Source organism: Pteropus medius, unplaced genomic scaffold (genome assembly GCF_902729225.1).
Source record: "Pteropus medius unplaced genomic scaffold, Ma_sr-lr_union100, whole genome shotgun sequence".
Lineage (NCBI taxonomy): Eukaryota > Metazoa > Chordata > Mammalia > Chiroptera > Pteropodidae > Pteropus > Pteropus medius.
In genome coordinates, this window is record NW_024354875.1 from 17867704 (window position 1) to 17887580 (window position 19877).

The 19877-nt window shown below is 39.6% G+C and overlaps 1 protein-coding gene across 1 annotated transcript in view; it reads left to right on the forward strand.

The window, feature by feature from the left end:
• The window catches only part of FMNL2 (formin like 2), a 255979-nt gene that overhangs the window by 220382 nt on the left and 15720 nt on the right, over positions 1-19877 (forward strand). Inside the window, 12 exon segments of the mRNA XM_039855892.1 lie at positions 3223-3333; positions 5776-5925; positions 7656-7757; positions 9437-9749; positions 10079-10168; positions 10171-10191; positions 10194-10271; positions 15244-15368; positions 15995-16197; positions 17712-17946; positions 19069-19137; positions 19248-19328. Of these exon segments, the coding sequence (XP_039711826.1) occupies positions 3223-3333; positions 5776-5925; positions 7656-7757; positions 9437-9749; positions 10079-10168; positions 10171-10191; positions 10194-10271; positions 15244-15368; positions 15995-16197; positions 17712-17946; positions 19069-19137; positions 19248-19328 (1578 nt within the window).

The following is a 19877-nucleotide window of genomic DNA, read 5'->3' on the forward strand; positions in this document are numbered from 1 at the left end:
GGATCTTGAACATTTTGCCTTTCGCACACCCTAGCCAGCGGCCTTTTCCAGACAGCATTCTCAAATATTAAAGTGCTTTGGCTTGTAGAATTGACTGTATGTGTACCCCCCAAATTAATATACAGCAGTGATTTTTCCCCCCTCTTGATCCCTTTCCTGCTCTAGTAATTCTGTGAGGAAAGAATCATACTGCAGATCCCTTTAGCAGAATAGATCACATGCAGTGATAAGGGGTCTAGCTGCAGGGCTGTCATTTTCGGGTACAAACTGCAAAAGGAATTTGCGCACTTCTGAATTCATATACCTAAATCTTAATCCTGGACTGAAGATGGAATCTACTATACAGAATTTCCTGAGACAGATTAATCTTGATTGTACCCAGATCTGCAGGCTTTCTTTGACCCATTCCCATTGACATAGGAAGCTTCTGAACCCAGGACACTCTTCCCTGGAATTAATCTCCTAGATCACTTCTAGCCTGGAACAGATATCTCAGTCAGTTCTTACAAACTGAGTCTTCTAAAACCTTTGCTTGGGTTGTCAGGCAAAGTTTTCATTCGAATTGCTTCAGTGACAGTAAAATATGAAATAGAACTTTCCAGATTTCTAACCCTTTTATGTAAATTTTTTTTTCTGAGTCCTCAAATTTGATGTGCATCCCTTCCAAAATCAATGAGAAAGATGAAATCTTTTCTAGAGAAGATTTTCTGTTCCATAAAATATATGTATGTATGCTTTTTAAAAAGATAAAAAAATAAATGTGAAACATACCTTTATGTTGGCTTTTTAATTCTTGTTTTGAGGATTTTTTGGAGTGTTCAGGGCTATTTGCACTTGTGATAAAAGGTAAAGACGTCGTGTCCTGGCTCACCTTCAGTTTCTTTCCTCTGCCTTCAGAGGAACGTATTTCTTTTTTTAAGCCAGGGTTGCAAACTAGAGGCTCACAGGCTGAAGCCAGCCTGCAGGCCTGTAAGTCTGACAGTGATGTCCTTCCATAAAAGAATTTGGAAATTGCACATAAAAATACAGATTTCTGATTTTCTTAAGCTAAAAATTTCTCATAACACCAGGCCCCTGATTTTGCAGAATATCAGCTGTTGGAACCCAGTGTCCCCTATTCCTTTAGTTCATCACAGTCCACACCATTTCCTGTTGTTACACATAGCCCACCTTATTCATTTATCATACCTACTGGATCTCTCTTCCATTTGAGTTTCTGCTGAAATTATAATTATGTTAAGCCCTTTAAAACACCTGCACTGTGTACACATGAGAGCGTATTTCATGTCAGTTCATTTATTCGTATGCACATGCATGGAGGAACCTTAATTAGAGGCTGCTAGTACATGGGTACTATTTGCTCGATTCATGTGTCACCTAGCAAGTAGTTGCCTCTTAGGCAAATCATAAAACTCAACATATCATTTAGACCTGCTTTCAGAAGAGAAATGGAAAGATGCCAGAGTCCAATCATATTTTTCCTCCAGAAAATGAGGCTTTTTATAAACTATCTTGAGAATACAATTAAGGTACATAACCTGCCAAACAATATATTCCTTGTAAAATATAGTATAAAGTCTTCTAATGTAGCACAAGACCTTGTTGGGTTTTTGTTTTTGTTTTGTTTTGGTTTTTGGTGGACCAAAGGAAAAAAAACTGACAAATCTTTTTTAGCTCACTTAACCATAGCACCTGAAGTAACTTTTCAGTAAATTGCAAGAGTCCCTTGTAACCCCGAGAGTTTATGCATCTTCCAAGGAAGGGTATGCTATGTATAACAAATACTCAAGGAAGAATCTAACTTGATTACAAACAATTTTAAAAAGATGAAGGAAATCGGTTTTAAGGGAGTGAGGAAGAGTGGTATGGTTTTCAGAGTAAATGTGAAACCTGGGTCCTACCATCATTTTCCCTCCATGCAGGAGGCTCTGTTTAACCATTTGGGGAAAGCATCAGTGAGATGTTTTTACTATAAATATACTGTCACTGTTAAAAGCAAAACAGATCTATTGAACTCTATACTGTTTTTACCATACGGGGGGCAGGTTTTCTCAGTGGCCAGTCTCAGGGCCACTGATATAGTTGCACTACTGGGTAGAAAGCAGTAAATCTGAGGCTTCTATGGAATGGAAACTGGTTGATTGTTTAAAATGGAAAGATGGATCAGAGATCCTGTTAAGATTCTGTTGGTGTGGTGGGGCCCACAGTAAGATTTTAGAAGTGATTATATCTTCTGGGGTGATTATAGGAAATTTGAATTTTTTCTTTGTAATTATTTTCAATAATATATCTGTAATAACTTACATAGTTTGTGTTGTATACTTATATAAGACTTAAAAAAATAGCTTTACTGAGATATAGTCAACATACTATCCAATTTACTCATCTCAAGTGTACAAGTCAACATATTTTTAGTAGATTTGCAGGGTTGTGCAGTCATCACTGCAACCTAATTTAGAAAATTTTGTCACCCCCAGAAGAATCCCTGTACCCATTAGTAGTCATCTCATCTTTCTCACCCCTAGTTCTAGGTGACTACTAACTCGCTTTCTGTCTCTGTAGGTTTGCCTATTCTGGATATTTCATACGAATGGAATCATATGTAGTCCTTTGTGACCAACTTTTTCACTTACCATAATGTTTCAGGTTCATCCATGTTGCAGCACATAGCAGCACTTCATTCCTTTTGATGGTCACATAATAGTACATTACATGGATAATCACATTGTTTAATCTATCAATTGGACACTTGTTTTTCCTCTTTTTCATTATTATGAATAATGGTAATATGAACATTTATGTACAAGTTTTTATATGGACTATATTTTCATTTCTCTTGGGTAAATACCTAGGAATGAGATTGCTGGGCCATCTCATTGGTAACTCTGTATTTAACATTTTGGGGAACTGTCAAACTTTTCAAAGTGGCTGTATTATTTTATATTCCCACCAGCAATGGATGAGGGTTTCAGTTTATTCACATCCTTGTCAACATTGTTATTATCTTTCTTTTTGATATTAGCCATCCTAGTGGGTGTGAAGTGGTATCTAAGTATACCTATATAACTTTTGAATTAAAAAAAATAGTTTTAAAGACTCAGTGAAATGAAGGAAAAGGAAATTGGTAGGTGAGCTTAGATTTATGCAATTGAAAGCATATGTTATCATTAAACTGAGAAAACAAGTTTGGAGCCCATTTAACCTGTTGCAATTTCATTTCAGGTGGCCTCTATGCAATTTATTAATATCGTGGTCCATTCAGTAGAAGACATGAATTTCCGAGTTCACCTCCAGTATGAATTTACCAAGTTAGGCCTGGATGAATACTTGGACGTAAGTATAGCTGAAAGCTTTGGCTTTAATATAAGACTTGATTTATTGCCTACCTTCCAAAACACACTTACACAGTGACTAAAGAACTCTTAAAGCTCTATGCAGTCAGCTTACTGTAGTGTTAGTTCAAAGGAACCAATCTGAGTGATGCAGTCTGCCAGAGAAACTGGATTCTTGCAGACCTCCTGGGACCATAGGCTGTCATCTGCCAGCAGTCTTTTAGTACCAGAGTTGAATGACCTCTTATAGCCTCGCTGCAGCTTCCCTCTGCCTTTGAGCTCTGTGTGGGTCAAATCTCATTGCACTCTTCCTTTGGGTTGTTGGGCAATTCACATTCTTGCTTTCTCTGGGGACCCTGTACGGGCAGGGAGAGTCAAACCAAGACTGCTGTAGAGTAATGAATAATTGCTTAGAGCATAAAAAATATAATGGAAAATGGAAAGTAGAGACTTCCTTGTGTAGTTTTTACATTCTGCTTCAAATGTTTGTGGCTTTAGAAGTTCTACTTTTAGTTCTTGGAAGAAGGGAATCAAAAGTTCCTCTCTCTCTTGATATCTTGCAGAAGTGCTCGGTCACTTCCCTGAAGATCTTCAGCTTAGAAACAAAAAGCCGATGTGAAAATCGTAAATGGGCTAGAGTAGCTCTGTAGTCCTGTGTGCACAGGACATACCCCTGTCCTTTGACTCTTAGGCAGTTTTGTTTTCCATTCTCAATAAGAATGGTCCACTTGAACTTGGAAGACCACTAGCAATAGGGCAAGAATCGTTGACCTCAATTTCAAGGCTATTTCCAGCTATGAAAAAGACAGAAGTACTTACTTTTGTACATCTACAGAAATTCAGCTGCCCATCTTCATTAGGGGGAATGCTGAGAAATTACACAGACTATACCCTCTGTTTATTGCAAGGTGGAATCACAGAATTGGATACTCTAGAGCTCATGGCCTTGCTTATCGGACCAGTGAGGCTGCTCTTGGATGAACTGGCCTAATGTTGTCTAAAGACTGTACTCAGGGAAAGGCATGATAGATTTCCATTAAAGAGTCGTTTCAGTTGTTTCCCTGTTTAAAGGCCCACTTATTCTGACAGAACATTGTACTGAAAGGGATTTTTTCTTCTTTGAGATCGAGATTTGTCTGTCTTCTTTCCCCACATGCTCTGAGAGTAGCAGAATTTGAACAAAAATTCTGTGTATAGCTCCCTAGTGGTGGTCTGGGTTGTTTTGTGATCGCCGTGCAGAGCATACTTCAAGCCCAGGATACAATGGCAGGTAGTAACATATCAGCACCTGTTATTTGTTGTGAATCTTGTGAAGAATCCCACTAAGCTTCTCCGTTTTCTTTTCCAGACTTTGCCCTTATTCAGAAATCTTTTTCAGTTCTGATTCCTTAACTTAGAATGAACATACTCTCTCTTCAGAACAAGCTTAGTTGTGGAATGCCAGATTAGATCTAGGATAAAATCCGTTTCCCTGAGAATCTATGTAGAACAGAATTCTTTTTAAAAATTTAAGATTTTTTCCAAAATTCTGTATTTCTTTAACTTTCTGGTCTGTTGCTTCTGGACCCTAATAGATAGAGTGGTTAGAAGAGTAATATTATAAGCATAGAACTTTTGATGCTTTCGTAGTTTACAAAAGCCCAGCCTTGTAAGGAGCCATTAATTTGTTCGGTGACTGTTTATCCATGTGCCATATATAATTCTAGCCACTCATCTGCTCCCCAGGGAAAGCCATGACTTATGTTACTTGTAAGGAAGACTCACTGATTTATTTGACCTCTAATTTCACCTTAGAATTAGTTGACTTCCTCTGAAATGCCTGGCCCTGGAATGCGGAAAACGGGGAAAGTTTTCTGATCTGTACTTTGGGGCACCCTGAGCTCCTCGCGTTGGGGCGCAGTGTCTTAGGGAAGTAATCATGGAGGTTGGATTCTAGCAATTTGTGCTCAGATAAGCCCCACAGCTAGTATGCTCTCACAGTATGCTACCCCACCTCACACCTAACGCTCACCTCCAGCTGGAACCACTATCACTGCCCAGGCCTGAGGCTACTATGAGTCTCCTCTCCTCCACAGCTACTCCTCACATTTTATGTTACCTGTGACTGTCATTCCCTCTCGAAGCTGCTTTTAGTTTTTCTATTTTCCTGATTTCACCTATATCAAAATGTTTTAGATTGGAATATATACACATGGGGAATATATCCACAAGAAGGTTAAGGAAGAAATGTGTATATATTGAGAGAGGACATTAAGAAAGTAATCTAATAGTACCCTCTTAGATAGTTATTCCATAATTCTCTGAAGGAGGATGATATCTCAGACTCTCTTTTGGAATAGACTAGACTGTTTGGAACAAACAAAAACATGTAGGCTGTTGGGTAATTATGTTCTGTTTTCACTGACATACTAACACTATCTTGTCTTGCATTTGGATTTTTTAGAAGCTGAAGCACACTGAGAGTGACAAGCTGCAGGTACAGATTCAGGCTTACCTGGACAATGTCTTTGATGTGGGAGCTCTGCTGGAGGATGCTGAAACCAAGAATGCAGCCTTGGAGAGGGTGGAAGAACTGGAAGAAAACATCTCTCATGTAACTACATCTTCAGAAAAGGAAACATTGCTTATGTTTTAGCTGAGTGCAAAGCAGAATAAATGTTAGCTTTTGTTACAGTAAATGGAAGGATTTGGAGTATAGACTTGAGTTGCAACTTGGGGTAGAGCTGTCAGAAGCCATGTGGGTTCTTTCAAAGAAGGCAGGTATGTAACTTCAAACTAAGTGGAATCTGTGCCTTGTCTTGGCTCATGTGCTCAGTTTCTGCTGAGTCCACATTTCCTGGCCACCTTAATTATAGGCACAGGAGAGTTAGAATGATTGGCATTGCCTAGAGGGAGGAGCAACTCAAATATGTGAATTTGGCCCAAGGTGAAGTGTGTCTTCTGAATAGGAATTCTACCAAATGTGTCCACACAGGCCCGTGGACAGCAGAGTCTAGTGGCTTCATGATGCGTGTCTTCACATTCCTGCCTTAGAGTTACTCAAGTTCTAAATAGATTCATTTCAACAGTAAGCATGTTCAAGGAAATCAGCTTTCGCATATGTCCCTCTTTCAAGCAAAGTGTCCTCTAGTATAATGTCAGCTCTGTATCAGGGCAGGGGCTCGTTTTTATTTGAGAGATTTTTCTTGCCACAGACCTAGGTGAATTTGAGTCTACAGGCCTTTAGAGGCTATTTGTTCATCTATTCAAGTAATATTGGAGTATTGCGAGAAAGAACAGAAAAATGGTGCTTCTTAAAAACCCAAGCATTCTGAGGACCATATTATATTCTTTTGATCAATTCCAGTTGACAATGTCCTAGATTGTGAAATGAATCATCTCCTTTTGAAGGGATATTATTTTCCCTGTGAACATTTGCCTCCACCTTTTCTTAGTTATGAGCATTACATGTGTTTAATGTCCTTCACCTTTCCCATCACTCTGCTGTGAGCATCTTCATAGCTGTGGTTAAGCCAAGTTGCCAAACCTTTCCCTTTGGAAGTGCTGCAGTGAAGGCTGCACCAGTTGACAACTGCTTAAGAGCATTTACAGGCTGAGAGTTTCTTCCCTTGATAGATTTGTATTATTCTGAACATGATCAGTGTAAATCTCTATTCTTCTTCCTCACCCTGTCTCCCTGATATTCTTTACTTGTGATCATTTTGGGTGGAATATAAGAAATCAGAAGCTACTCAATTCTAGAGCCTTATGCAGACAGTAACCGTTTAATGCATAGCTCACCCTGTCTTTCTCTTGAAGCCTCAGCCGGCATCGCATGACCAGACTTACATAACCCACTTTTGTAGCACACCACCTGTTTGTTTGAACTGCCCTTCCAAAAAGACTTTTATTATTTAGGTAGTTTGGGTCAAAACAAGCAGTAGTGTTTTTCAACTGGTTACCTATAATAACAACAGAGTCAGGTTTTCTGGATCAACAGTTTTCAAAAGCTTTTGCCTAGTGGCCTTTCTTAGGGAGTGAAAGGTGGACTTCCCCCTCCCTCACCTACCGATCTCTAGCCCTAGCAGAAGTGGAGAGAGCCACTGCATATGTCGAAACACTGAGGAGCTGATGTGTGGGTTTCATTAAGGGTCATGCATAAATTAATTTCTGTTAGAAACAAACACATATTCAGAACCATATTATAAATATTAACATTTCCAGAAAACAACTCGTGGACTCTGATGGGCCCATAATGGTCTTTGAGCTATACTTTCTGAGAACCAGGGACCTGATCAGAATGATCCTGTGTTGTGAACCAAATTCCCTTTCAAAACTTTATAGTTGTCTGAAAAACTGCAAGACACGGAGAATGAAGCCATGTCCAAGATCGTGGAACTGGAAAAGCAGCTCATGCAGAGGAACAAGGAGCTGGATGTTGTTCGAGTAAGTGTGGTGGTGACAGCCGGCCCAGATGGGCATTGTGGGGAGTGTGCTCCAGCTTTAGGCTAATAGAGCATGGAATAATGCATTCATGTCATCGGAATGCATTGATGCAGTGTATTTATTGGAGCTTTTTCAGAGGTGATACTCAAAAATACACATAGTTATGGTCTGTATACACATATGTGTGCAATCAAATGCCAGGAGTTCAGTACTTCTTATCACAAGTTTTGGGAGCAACAATATTTTCCCATATGGATGAGTCTGAGTTGATTCTGTGGATCACTCGTTTGGTTGGAAATAAAAAACACAGCATGGATTTAATTCATGCCACTTATTTTTATTAGAACTTGGATTTCTTTGTTATTTTGATTTGCTTCTACTTGAAACCAGATTTGGTGGTTGCCATGGAAATGGTGAAATCACAATACGGGCGAGACCTAATGGCATTGACCAAAAAAAAAATAAAAATAAAAATAAAAAAAGGCAAAGCAAAACCGATCCATTTTATTATCAGATAATCGCAGCTATTTTATTTGGCGTTAGCATTGTTTTACCTTATGTGTCAGGTATTTATGGAGTGCCATCCGTGTGCTTAGAATCGTACAAAACATCAAACCACTAAAATGCCTGGAGGGTTTTCGGGCAAATGGCTTGCCTTTACACCACTGTTAATGAAAAGGCACATTTTATGTGATGGTTATCATGTCTGTGTGTGTTGCTTGATATTCTGACATGTCCTACAGTTAACTCTAGGAAATTTATTTTCTGGCATGCTGTCGAGACACAATTGTAGCATATGGACTCAATTCAAGTTCAGACTCTTAGATTATTAATAATAGACAGGGTGTGAAGAATGTTTCCCTGCCTGCTGGAGGTTTGTGGTGAGAGATCACGTGTAGAAGGTCCGGCAAGTAAGTTCCATAAAATCCTTTCACTTGGAACCTCCGTGGGCCCCTTTTAAAAGGAACTGGGACAGCCTTTGAATTAAAATTTGTAACTTCTTTGTTTTTTTGCTAAAAACGTAGACAGAAATAAGTAATTAGTGGAGGGAAGCACTGGCCCGTTTTGTTAACTCCATTACCAAAAGGGAAATGTTACAACAGTTGCCGTCCTGAGCTTGGTCAAGAGGCATTGTGAAGGCCAGAGAAGTCCACTGAGGCACAGTCAGCTCCTGGTTACTCATGAGGAGATCATTATGTGCTTTGCAGATTTTTAATCCCAGTCTGACTTCTATCCAAATCTGAGTTAAGGCCTTTTCGTCTGCTGTTAGCTAATATTGTATGTAGCGTTACAAATGAATTTTAAAATAAGTGAAAGGAAAATGTGTAGCACTACCAGAATACTCTGAAGATATTCCACAGTCAGCTATAAAATTATTTTGGGATCATCTCTGCCCTGTTCCTCTCCACCTGCAAGGAAAATTGAGCTAACTACATTTATTAACGGAAAGAACATTAACAATAACAACTGCTAACTTATATCACGCGCATTACCAGCGAACAAATGATAATGAATGGGACTTTATAGGTTCTGGCTGAGTTTCACAGAATTCCTGTATATGAATATTCTTTTTCTTTACTTTGTTGTTGTTGTTTTCTTTGTGCTCGAATTGCCAATTTGAAGGTAAGACGTATGAATGTCATGTGAAGACAGACTCTTGACCGTGGATTTTTTTGCAGGAAATCTACAAAGATGCGAATACCCAGGTTCACACATTAAGGAAAATGGTCAAAGAAAAAGAAGAAGCCATTCAAAGACAGTCTACCCTGGAAAAAAAGATTCATGAGCTGGAGAAACAAGGGACCATTAAAATTCAGAAGAAAGGGGATGGGGACATCGCCATACTTCCAGTCGTGGCTTCTGGCACATTGTCCATAGGGTCAGAAGTGGCAGTGGGTAACTTTGTGGGACCAGTGACGGGGGCTGCCTCCTCAGGACCCTTGCCCCCGCCTCCCCCACCGCTACCTCCATTGTCGGACGCACCTGGAGCAGGTAAGACGCCTTGGAGGGAGAACTGAGGTAGTATGGGGAGATTTGTGTTCTTAACCCACTGTTCATATATGTCCTTTGTCTGCTTTCGTTGGCATGTTCTTTTACTTATTGATTCTAAGAATATTTTACATTTTGAGATTAATGTTGTAAATCTTTATTTCACATATGTTGAGTATACTCCCCATTTGTCAATGAGGAAATTTTATAGTCTATGAAAAAATCCTTTGTCCTTTTCACTGTTTTGTTTTCAGATACTTTGTGTGCACATGATGTATTACAGGAAAAACCATTCCCTATTTTCAGAGTCAATGTTTCTTTTCTTTTGCTAGTGCAAAATGGTCCAGTAACACCACCTATGCCGGCCACCCCCACCGCCTCTCCCTCCTCCCCACCGCCTCCACTCCTCCTCCCTCCTCCTCCTCCCCTGGTCCTGCAGCTGGAGATCAGCCCCTCCTCCCCCCTCTGCACCCCCGCTGCCCGGGACATCTTCACCCACAGTGGTTTTCAACTCAGGATTAGCAGGTAAGCGCATAGAATTAAAACCCAGGTTCTTGAGTAATAAATACTCATTTGTTTTACCTCTGGAGGGTTAAAGCCATTCTTTCAAAGTTCAGGTCTCTTGGAATCACATGTATATCTTCTTAATATAAGAACATTCCTGCAAATGTAAAGGGAAATTGTCGTGCACAGGAGGCATTTTTCTCTGAGTAGCCTTTGTCACTCTCTCCCTAGCAGAAAATTCTCATCTCACACTGTCTTTCCGCCTTCCACGCTCCCAACCTAGAGAAGGGCAGAGAGACAAGTTATCTTCTTAGGGATCAGTGAGTGCATTTCCATGAGTTCAGCAACACTCTGGACATCTGTAGTAGCCAAAGGTCTGACACAGGGTGCTTCTGGTACTTGTGGCTCTTTCTTTCTTTAATTTTCTTTCTTTTTTTTTTTTTTAAAGTATTTGCGATATCATCTAAAAGGAGAAAGTGCCTTTTTGTGTAATTGCCTGATGTCGGCTTCCAGGCATTTCTAAGCATTTGGAGACATCAGAGTTCAGCATGGTACAGTTAAGCTTCGAGGGAAGTGCAGCCAGCGGCAGTACCTCCATGCCTTGGAGTGCTGCCAAATAATGCACGTTTCCTTCCTGCTGACCAGGGCAGAAAGCAGCGTCTCTGTCTCACCAGAAATAAAACAGGGTGGATGCGGTGCAAGAAAAAGACAGTTGCTCTAATGCTTCGGAATAAGAGTTCTTTTTTTTTTTTTTTTTTTTTTTTTTTTTGATTCACTGAAGTGAACTTTTACTCTTCCAAAATACTGCAAGCTATTTTCCCACCCTTGGAACGTTTCCCTGGCATTTGGAATTACTCTGAGCTTTGCCATGCCATCCCTGTGACATTGAATGATTCTGCTGCCTCATCCACTTAAGTTTCTTTCTGAGGTCTCTTATTTCTGATGAAGAACTGTCACTCTAATAGTCTCCATTTCCAAGGCTGTGGTAGTTCCGAGTCTTTACCCAAAGTCTAAAAGACAGTCTCAGCTACAAATGATTTCCCAGTCTCTAACCGTTAGAGTGTCCCATCCTAGTGACTGAAAGCCCTTTTGGGACACCAGAAAGCCACCCATAGCAAACTTGTTCCACATCACATTTTGGGCATTTGCTTCCACCCCAGCTTCTATAAAACTGTCAAAGTAACAAACAAGGTGCCTGTTCAAAGTAATGTTTACAGTAAACCAGTGACTTATTTCTGCCTTTCAAGGTCATCCCCATCTGCCACATCCTTCTAGAACTTTTATTGTTTCTGAAGGACAAAAATTGAAGGAGCATCGCTGTGGAACTGTTTGATTTTAGAACATAAACAAAAAACCTAACAGGCCACAGGAGTCTGTTCTATCAACAGGCTGCTTTCAGGAACCGAGTGTGAAAATGTGTAATTGTCATATGCACCTGGGCTCACTGATTAGGCTTTCCCTGTAGCCCCCTACGCATGCTCACTGTGAGGAGTATTGCTGTGGTCTCTCATTGAGTCCTGCTTCCTTTCTTTCTGGCAGAACCTAACGTTGATGCAGCCTGCACTTGGGGTCACCTGAACTCTAACATAGAACTGCCTTGGCAGGGCAGAAGAGCCAACAGGTTGAGACGTGCAGGTCCAGGGCTCCCTTCCAAACAGGGCTTGTCCTCTCTGGTTCATTTTTTTTGCCTGGGTTCTTTCCACTACTTAATTTTTAAAATTTGTTGGCTCTATTGCTTGCCTCACTCAATTCCATGGTGTCGAACTCTGTGTTCAGCTGATTACCCACTGCTACCTTTAGGGTTTGCTGCAATTGGAAATTGTCCCCTTTGTGTCTTTTGCAATTTAGAGGACTGTATGTGGGATTGAAGAAACTCCTCTTTAGTGCCGTAAGTATCCCTGAAACAATTACAGGATTTTCTGTTTTACAGGACGTAAAGATTATAATTTCTTTATGAGTCCTTCGTCGCTTGAGATCAGGCAATTTCTCTAAGGCCTGTAATCTCTTTTCATTACTCATCCTTCATTTGGCTGTTAATACTTAGTGGTTGTAGCTCATTTTGTGAGATGTTTTGCCAGTGTGTTCAGTAGCCGTCTTTCTGGAAACAAGAAGCTAGACAGAATCAGGATGTCCCATTAGAGCCAAGAGACAGAGCTGAGATGATAAGCCAAGAGTTCCCAGGAAGCCAGAAACCTGTGACATCGCTAGGTCCCTGGATCCACAGGCAACAGGATGTCTTATCTCTTCAACAGGCAGTGAGCAAGTATGTTCTTGGTGGCTGAGACGGATCCAGGAGGAGGTCCCCTAAGTTTAGTTGAGTTTTCTTTGCATCTTACAGAGAAAATATTAGTAGTGTGAACTGCACATTTGAAGTGTAAGACTGACTTCTTCAAACCTGTGATGGGTCGATCTGGCTCCCGTTTCCTGGTTAGGTCATCTGCGGCAGACAGCTGGGCAGTCTTTAACCTTTGCTGTCTCTCTGGGAGACTGCTTTGGCACTTCACAACGAGAATTTGGACTCTAGCTGATTATTTTTCATTAAAATATTGTTCATATCTTATGGAACATTTAGTACAGCTCTTATCTGTTTGGGACCGCTATAATGAAATTATTTTTTCCCTCTTCTTAAATAAAAGGATTATTTTTTGAAACAAAATAAAAAAGTGAGTCTTCAAGGCAGGCCTGAATGGAAACGAACTTTGCTCTGCACTGCTGCCTTGTGAAATGTGTCCAAGAAGCATGAAATTTTACGCTACGAGCGTGTCCACTGCTGAGCTGCTTGACTCTAACCGCTGTATCTATTTTTTTTTTTTGTATTTTCTTTGTTCTTTCTGCTTCCACAAAAGATGGGCCAATCAAGCTTTTCTGTAGGTTGCTCCTCACTGAGTGTGTTCAATATTTGCCACGTGTTCCTGTTGGTCACAGTATGCCTTGACATCTTTCCACTCCATCTAACTTTGATCCATTGCATTTTGACTGTGTCTGTGGGGAGTTGGCTGGCATTCCAGGTTTGCCCGCACTTTTTAGTTGAACCTGTAGAAGAGATTGTGGCCCTTTAAGCAGACATCCTGGATTTCATATGCCACATTCCTTTCCCATTGAGAAAAAGAGTGTTTTTCCTTTTAGTTCAGTTTTCCTAGTGAGATCTAAGGCTTCAACTTTAGAAGGATTTTAGGTTTATTCTGAGGGGAAGAGGAAAGCTGCTCTACCGAATGAAGAAAAGCTACTACTGGGTGCTGATTTTCCACTTCCCTCCCATTGAACTCCGGCTCCTTTCATGGAGCACCCACACACCCATGCAGAGTCACTCCTTAAGCCTGAACGCCATGTATATCATGGTCACTTACAGCCCCCTCCTTCCCTGACCCCTCCCCACCATTCCCCAGTCAGAGTCACAGCACCTTTTCCAAAGAGATTTTTTTTTTGCCTCTGTTCTGATCTTGCTAAAGAGTTAAAAGTGGGGCAGCTGCAGATCGAATGACTTGTAGTGAGTGTCTTGAGGCCTGCAGTGTCTGTGGAGGGATGGTGGAACTGACCTGTCACCTGAGATTATGAAAAGATTCCTGCACAGCCACTCCCCGCTCCCTCACCGTTGCTGAAGTCCCATCCAAGAGGCAGGTCTGTTCCTGTGTCCCATGAAGGTCATAGGTTTTCCTCGGCATTGTAGACAAAAGTAAAGTGCGGCAAGGAATCCAACTGTTGGGTACTAGGGACTAAGGTGTCACATTTGGTAGTAGAAAGGCCTGGTTTGGCAAAGCTGTGTTTCTGTGTTCCTGCATGCCTTTGTGTTGATTTTATCAGATGACATTCCTGCTGTTTATATGGCTTCGTAACTCTGGAGGAATGAGAGGCACTGTCTGCCTCCTTTTTTCAGTTACCTCCCACTGAGGCAGGCAGCCAGGTAAAAAGCCCAGTCAGTGTGTTGCCTTTATTTTGTTCTGAGCTGAAGTTCTCCTCCCTCCCTTGCTAGTGACGTCAAATAACAGAGCTCTCAAATAGTGCAGTGGGTGTCCCAGGACATACTTAAAAAGGCAAATACATACAACTAAATGTTTTGGGAAGACTTTTTTTATGATGTGTAATTAATTAATAGACTGTTTAATGGATTGCCTTTTTTTAGCTCATTTCCCCAGAGTAAGAAGAGTTGCCTTCCCTCCGCCCCGTGCCCCGCAAAGATAGAGCTCTTCCGATCTATTAAGAGAAGAAGTTTTTAGTATTTTTATTAATGAGTTCGTTGCCACCTTCTAGTAGCACACAGCTGACACATGGGGGGAAGTTGCTCTTCAAAAGAGGGGAAAGGGACTGTGGCCAGTTCTCACAAAGCAATACAAAATCTGACTTCTAAGTACCCTTTTTGTCTACTTAAGCATTTTCTTCTTTAGGCCATTTGTGGCCCTTAGTCCGTTTGAAATACCTCAGCAGCCAATATAATCCCCATTCTTGAAATCATCCACGGGAATGTATTACTCCGGCTGAAAGTCAGCATTCTTGATGTTACATTCTCGGTGGTTTAGAGAGCCACTACCTGCAGTCTCTGATTATCTTTTGAGATTTCTTTGAAAATATGTGTTCTAGAACCAGGAATTTAGCATGTCAAAATATGAGTCATGTTCATCAATATCAAACTAAGTCAGACTATTTGCCTCCTCTGCTACCTAGTAACATTAATAATGATTTTTGCTCCCCATTCTTTATTTACCCTAAGCATTGTCCAAATTTTGTGACCATAATGCAGCAATCCAGTCGCCTGCATTTAAAAAAACAATCAGCCCCTGACTCTTAGACAACTTTAACACGATGTTTTATCAATCAACCAAATAATGATGTCAGATTGCTCTAGTGAAAGCTATGTGTGATATTTTCAATCACTTGGGCATCTTTTGCCAGCTTCCTCCAGTGTTAAAGTGTCATCTGCAAGGACTGTTGTCTGATTGTTCTCAAGGGTCTTGGGGTCTTGGTGGAATCTTAATTTTGTTCTCTCTGACCTCTGTAGCTGTGAAAATTAAGAAGCCAATCAAGACGAAATTCAGAATGCCCGTGTTCAACTGGGTTGCTCTGAAGCCAAACCAGATCAATGGCACTGTCTTCAATGAAATTGATGACGAGCGAATTTTGGAGGTATCTTTCCATTGGTTAGAAACGGGGCCCTCTCTGTGCAGCAAAGGCAGAGCGGGTGCTCTGTTAACCTGGAAGTTTCAGTGATAAAATACTGGTATTTTAAGTGCCTTGATGTAAAGAAAAAGATTTATAAAGTCAGAGGATAAAATCGGACACTATTTTGTAAGGTTGTCCTAAAACTGTTTTAAGAAGTTATGTTAAAATAGTTTCTAACATCTTTAATGTATGCCACAAAATATATATATCTCTGACGTGTTCTCTGCTCTTAATTTATAAAAGGGTATATAACACCCTGTATTGAACTGTAAGTGAATAAGGACTTAACAGTCCCACTCACTGGCTGGTTCGATGGATAGTTTTAGTCTATGATTGCCATCCCTGTAAGCTCATTGTTGAAAGGCAATTGAATTGACTGGGATCAGTTGTGTCCTTTAGATGTTCACATCTGTATATGTGGCATAAGTCACACTCGTAACATGAATAGGAAAATAGAGCTAGCCATGTTCAAAGACAAGTATTGAGTAGAAAAAATAAGTTCTTTGCTATTTAAACTGTATAAATGGTGGCTTCCTGACTCGATTTTTAAGTATAATCCAATTTGCCTATTTCATCCCTCTCTCCCCCAGGATTTAAATGTGGATGAATTTGAGGAAATATTTAAGACAAAAGCCCAGGGTCCTGCCATTGATCTTTCTTCAAGCAAACAGAAGATAACACAGAAGGGATCCAACAAAGTGACATTATTAGAAGCAAATAGGGCCAAAAATCTTGCCATAACTTTAAGGAAAGCTGGAAAGACCGCTGATGAGATATGTAAAGCTATTCATGTGTAAGTTTAGGGCATTCTGAAAAACTGTATTCTAGTAAATTTACAATAAAAATATAAAAGTTATGAATTGGTAGGTGACAGAAATATTTCAATAGCGAGGCAAGATGCAAGGTAAAAGATGGAGCAATTCTTGTTATCCACATGCCAGAGATTTCCTTTGTGGAAATGCAACCTCAGCATTTAATAAAATGCTAACAAAAGAGGTAGGCCAGAAATTATCCTTGAGAGCGCTGTATTAGAATTACAAGTAATTAATTGTTTTAGAAGAATAACAACTGGATTGTGACGTCTCCTATCTTATATAGGTCTACAGGAAAGCTTACGTAAAAGGAAAGTTGAGTGGAGGAGTATTGCAGATGCTAAGAATGAGGAGAAAATGTCAGTTTTCTCTGGAGTATCTAAAGATTATCCAGATTTGTTGAATTACAAATTTGATGGCATTTGTGGAATGATAAAATTCAACGCCAGATGCAAATACGATAGAGATACTATTTAAATTTATAACAATAGGAATGTGACTTCTGTCGCTCTTAGTGTTTTCAGGACATTTTAAACAAAGTTCAGTTCTTTTTTTAAATCTTTAAACAGCAGAGAAGGCATTGATTTTATTTGCTTTTCTATTAGAAGAATGTATTCTTCTTATGATGATGACTTTCAAATATAAGGGTGTTATTAGATGTTTTAAGAATGAATTCATCATAAATTAGTATTTCATAAATTTGATTAGGGATTCCTAAAGCAGTAAATGGCCTTGAGAAATCATCTGTTCCAATTTCATGTCCTCAGCCAGAATCATAATCTAATAGTCTAGTACATCCTATAGCCTGTTCTGATTTCTGGCGTTGAAACCTAATATACATTTTGGTTTTTAATTTTTACATACCTTGTTTGTCATGGTGATTAAATACAACCATATTATTTTGCTGAACAAAGATTGTCTGGAGAATAGAGGTAGTAGCAAATACTTTATTTCTTCAAATTGAGCATACATCTACAAAGATCTGATATTTCTTAAAGAGATGTGTTTATTTAAGCCAAAACATCCATATGGCACAGGCATTTGGATGCACTTTTTTTCTAAAGAAGAAAATATATCAGACTGTTGGTTTAATTTTAATATTTTACAGAGCTCACCAGATAGTCTGTAATTGTATAATATTAATCTCCTTAATTAGCAATACTTCACATGCCTAAAAACTATGTCCTTGAACGACTTAACCATCAGATGCTTCGGCCTTCCTTCTGCCTCTTTCTGTTGTCATTTACTATTGATTTCTAGAAGCTTAGAGCTATATAATAGCCTAAAAACTAAGTGAGGTGGTTGTGGTAAAGTCCAGGCTTTCAGGAAAGACCAAAAGATTTTTGATGCACAGTGAGGAATGTGCACCAAGGGGGCATCTTCCCAATCCAACTATCAAGAATTGACTTGGTGGCTCATGAGCTGGACCAGATGGAGGTGTGATTGAAAGAGTAGGTTTTCTCTCTCACACTGACATGTCCACATCTGTCTTCAGATTTGACTTGAAGACACTGCCTGTAGACTTTGTAGAATGTCTGATGAGGTTCTTGCCGACTGAGAACGAGGTGAAAGTGCTCCGGCTATATGAACGGGAAAGGAAGCCCCTGGAGAACTTGTCGGATGAAGACCGGTTCATGATGCAGTTCAGTAAGATTGAGAGGCTCATGCAGAAGATGACCATCATGGCTTTCATTGGGAACTTTGCAGAAAGCATTCAGATGCTGACTCCTGTGAGTGGGCCACCTCCAGCAGGGGAGGGTGTCCGACGAGATGGAGAATTTTTTTTCTCCTTTTAAGTCTCTCTTAGAATTGCATTTAGTGTCATGGGCTCTAAAGACTCCTTCCCAGAACTTTCAGTATTGCATTTTTATTTTGACCATCTTTTTCATATCGTGTATTCCAAGTAAATTTGAAAATGGCAACTTTTCATATTTCATACTACTATTCTCCTTAGAGAATGCATGCATTTTCTGTGTTTCTGGATTTTAAAGGACATATCAACACAGAAGACAAGGGAAAACTATTTTTACAAGCTTAGTTAGTCCCCTCCTGAAGATACCAGTTCTCTGGTTGGGTTGGCAAGAGAACTGGAAGATACCAGTTCTCTGGTTGGGTTGGCAAGACTGAACATATGACTTTCATTTCTAAAAACAATCCCGTATCTTTAGTGAACATGCTTATTGGCTTTCATTAGCAGCATTAAATTTGCCATAGGCGTCTTCTTCCCTGGAAGTGGGTTATGGCACACTGTGGTGATACACAGTAGTAGCCAACCATCTCTTGTTCCTTTATATTAATCTGGTAGAGACTTAAGGAATACCAGCAACACAAATACCATAGACAATTCTTTCCCAGTTTTATTTCTATAGTTTTATTAATTATTGATTATACTAGCATGTCTGTTCAAAACATGTTCTCAGAGCTTCTAGAGTGTGATTACATGCTTTTGCTGTTTTGTTTTCATTCTTGGACAGCCGCATTGATTTAAAAATATTAATTGTATTACATGATTAGAGATCGTGGGCAGGGAATCGAGTTCTGCTAGAAGAAGCCATTGACTCCCAACTCCGAATCTCATTGGTTATAGGTTTTATGATAAGCAAGTTCTTATTTCAAATATTTTTAGAGAAAATATTTTTAGAGAAAAGCTTGCATGTAATGATAGGGTTACCTAAGACCTAGCAGGACAATTTAAATTTGTTATGTGTAGGAAAAAGAGAATCTCAGCATTAAGGCATTAAGGTCTAAATGCAGACCTGTTTTCTTCTGTGCTAATTTTTAGTTTCCAGTTAAAGTTGCCTATTTTTAACATCTTTTTTTTCCTCCCTTTCCTTCCTTTGACTGAAATCTAGCAACTGCACTCAATTATCGCAGCATCTGTGTCTATAAAGTCATCCCAAAAACTCAAGAAAATTCTGGAGGCAAGTAAAGTTTTTCTTGTATACATTTATGGAAAAGCTGACTTGTCAGCTGCATTCCTCTGCCTGGAACGCTATGCTGATGGGCTTCTCTTTTCTCTTTTTTTCTCCAGATCATTTTGGCCCTTGGGAACTATATGAATAGCAGTAAACGAGGAGCAGTTTATGGATTTAAACTTCAGAGTTTAGATCTGGTGAGTGGGCTAAAAGAAATACAAGAGCTATATAGGGGATAAAACAGCTGGCAGAGATCCTGAAGTGGAGGATGTCTGCTCTTGGAAGAAGGGGTGTGATGTTTCAATGAAGATTCTCTGCTAGTGGGAGGACCAATTGGTACAAATTTTCTGGAACACCATTTGGCAGCAGACGCTTACAACTTTAAAAATACTCATGCTCTTTGACCTAGTACTTCCATTTCTAGGAATCTTTCCTCAAGAGTCTGAATTATGGATGCTGTATTTTATTTATAATTACAAATAAGCAATAATATAAAGATCCAAGATTTGGGGACATGATTAAATATGTTATAACAATAGTTAATGAACTCTCTTTCAACTCTTAGACTGTTTGGGAAGAGTTTTCAAAGAAATAAATAATTTTGTGTTGAGAAAAGAAAGCAGAGTATAAATTGAATGTACAGTTTGATTTTAGCTAAGTAAAATAGAAAAAATTGAACGGAAGTAGATTAAAACATTAATGGAGAGGTTGGATGATATTAGGGAATTTTTTCCATGTTTTTATAC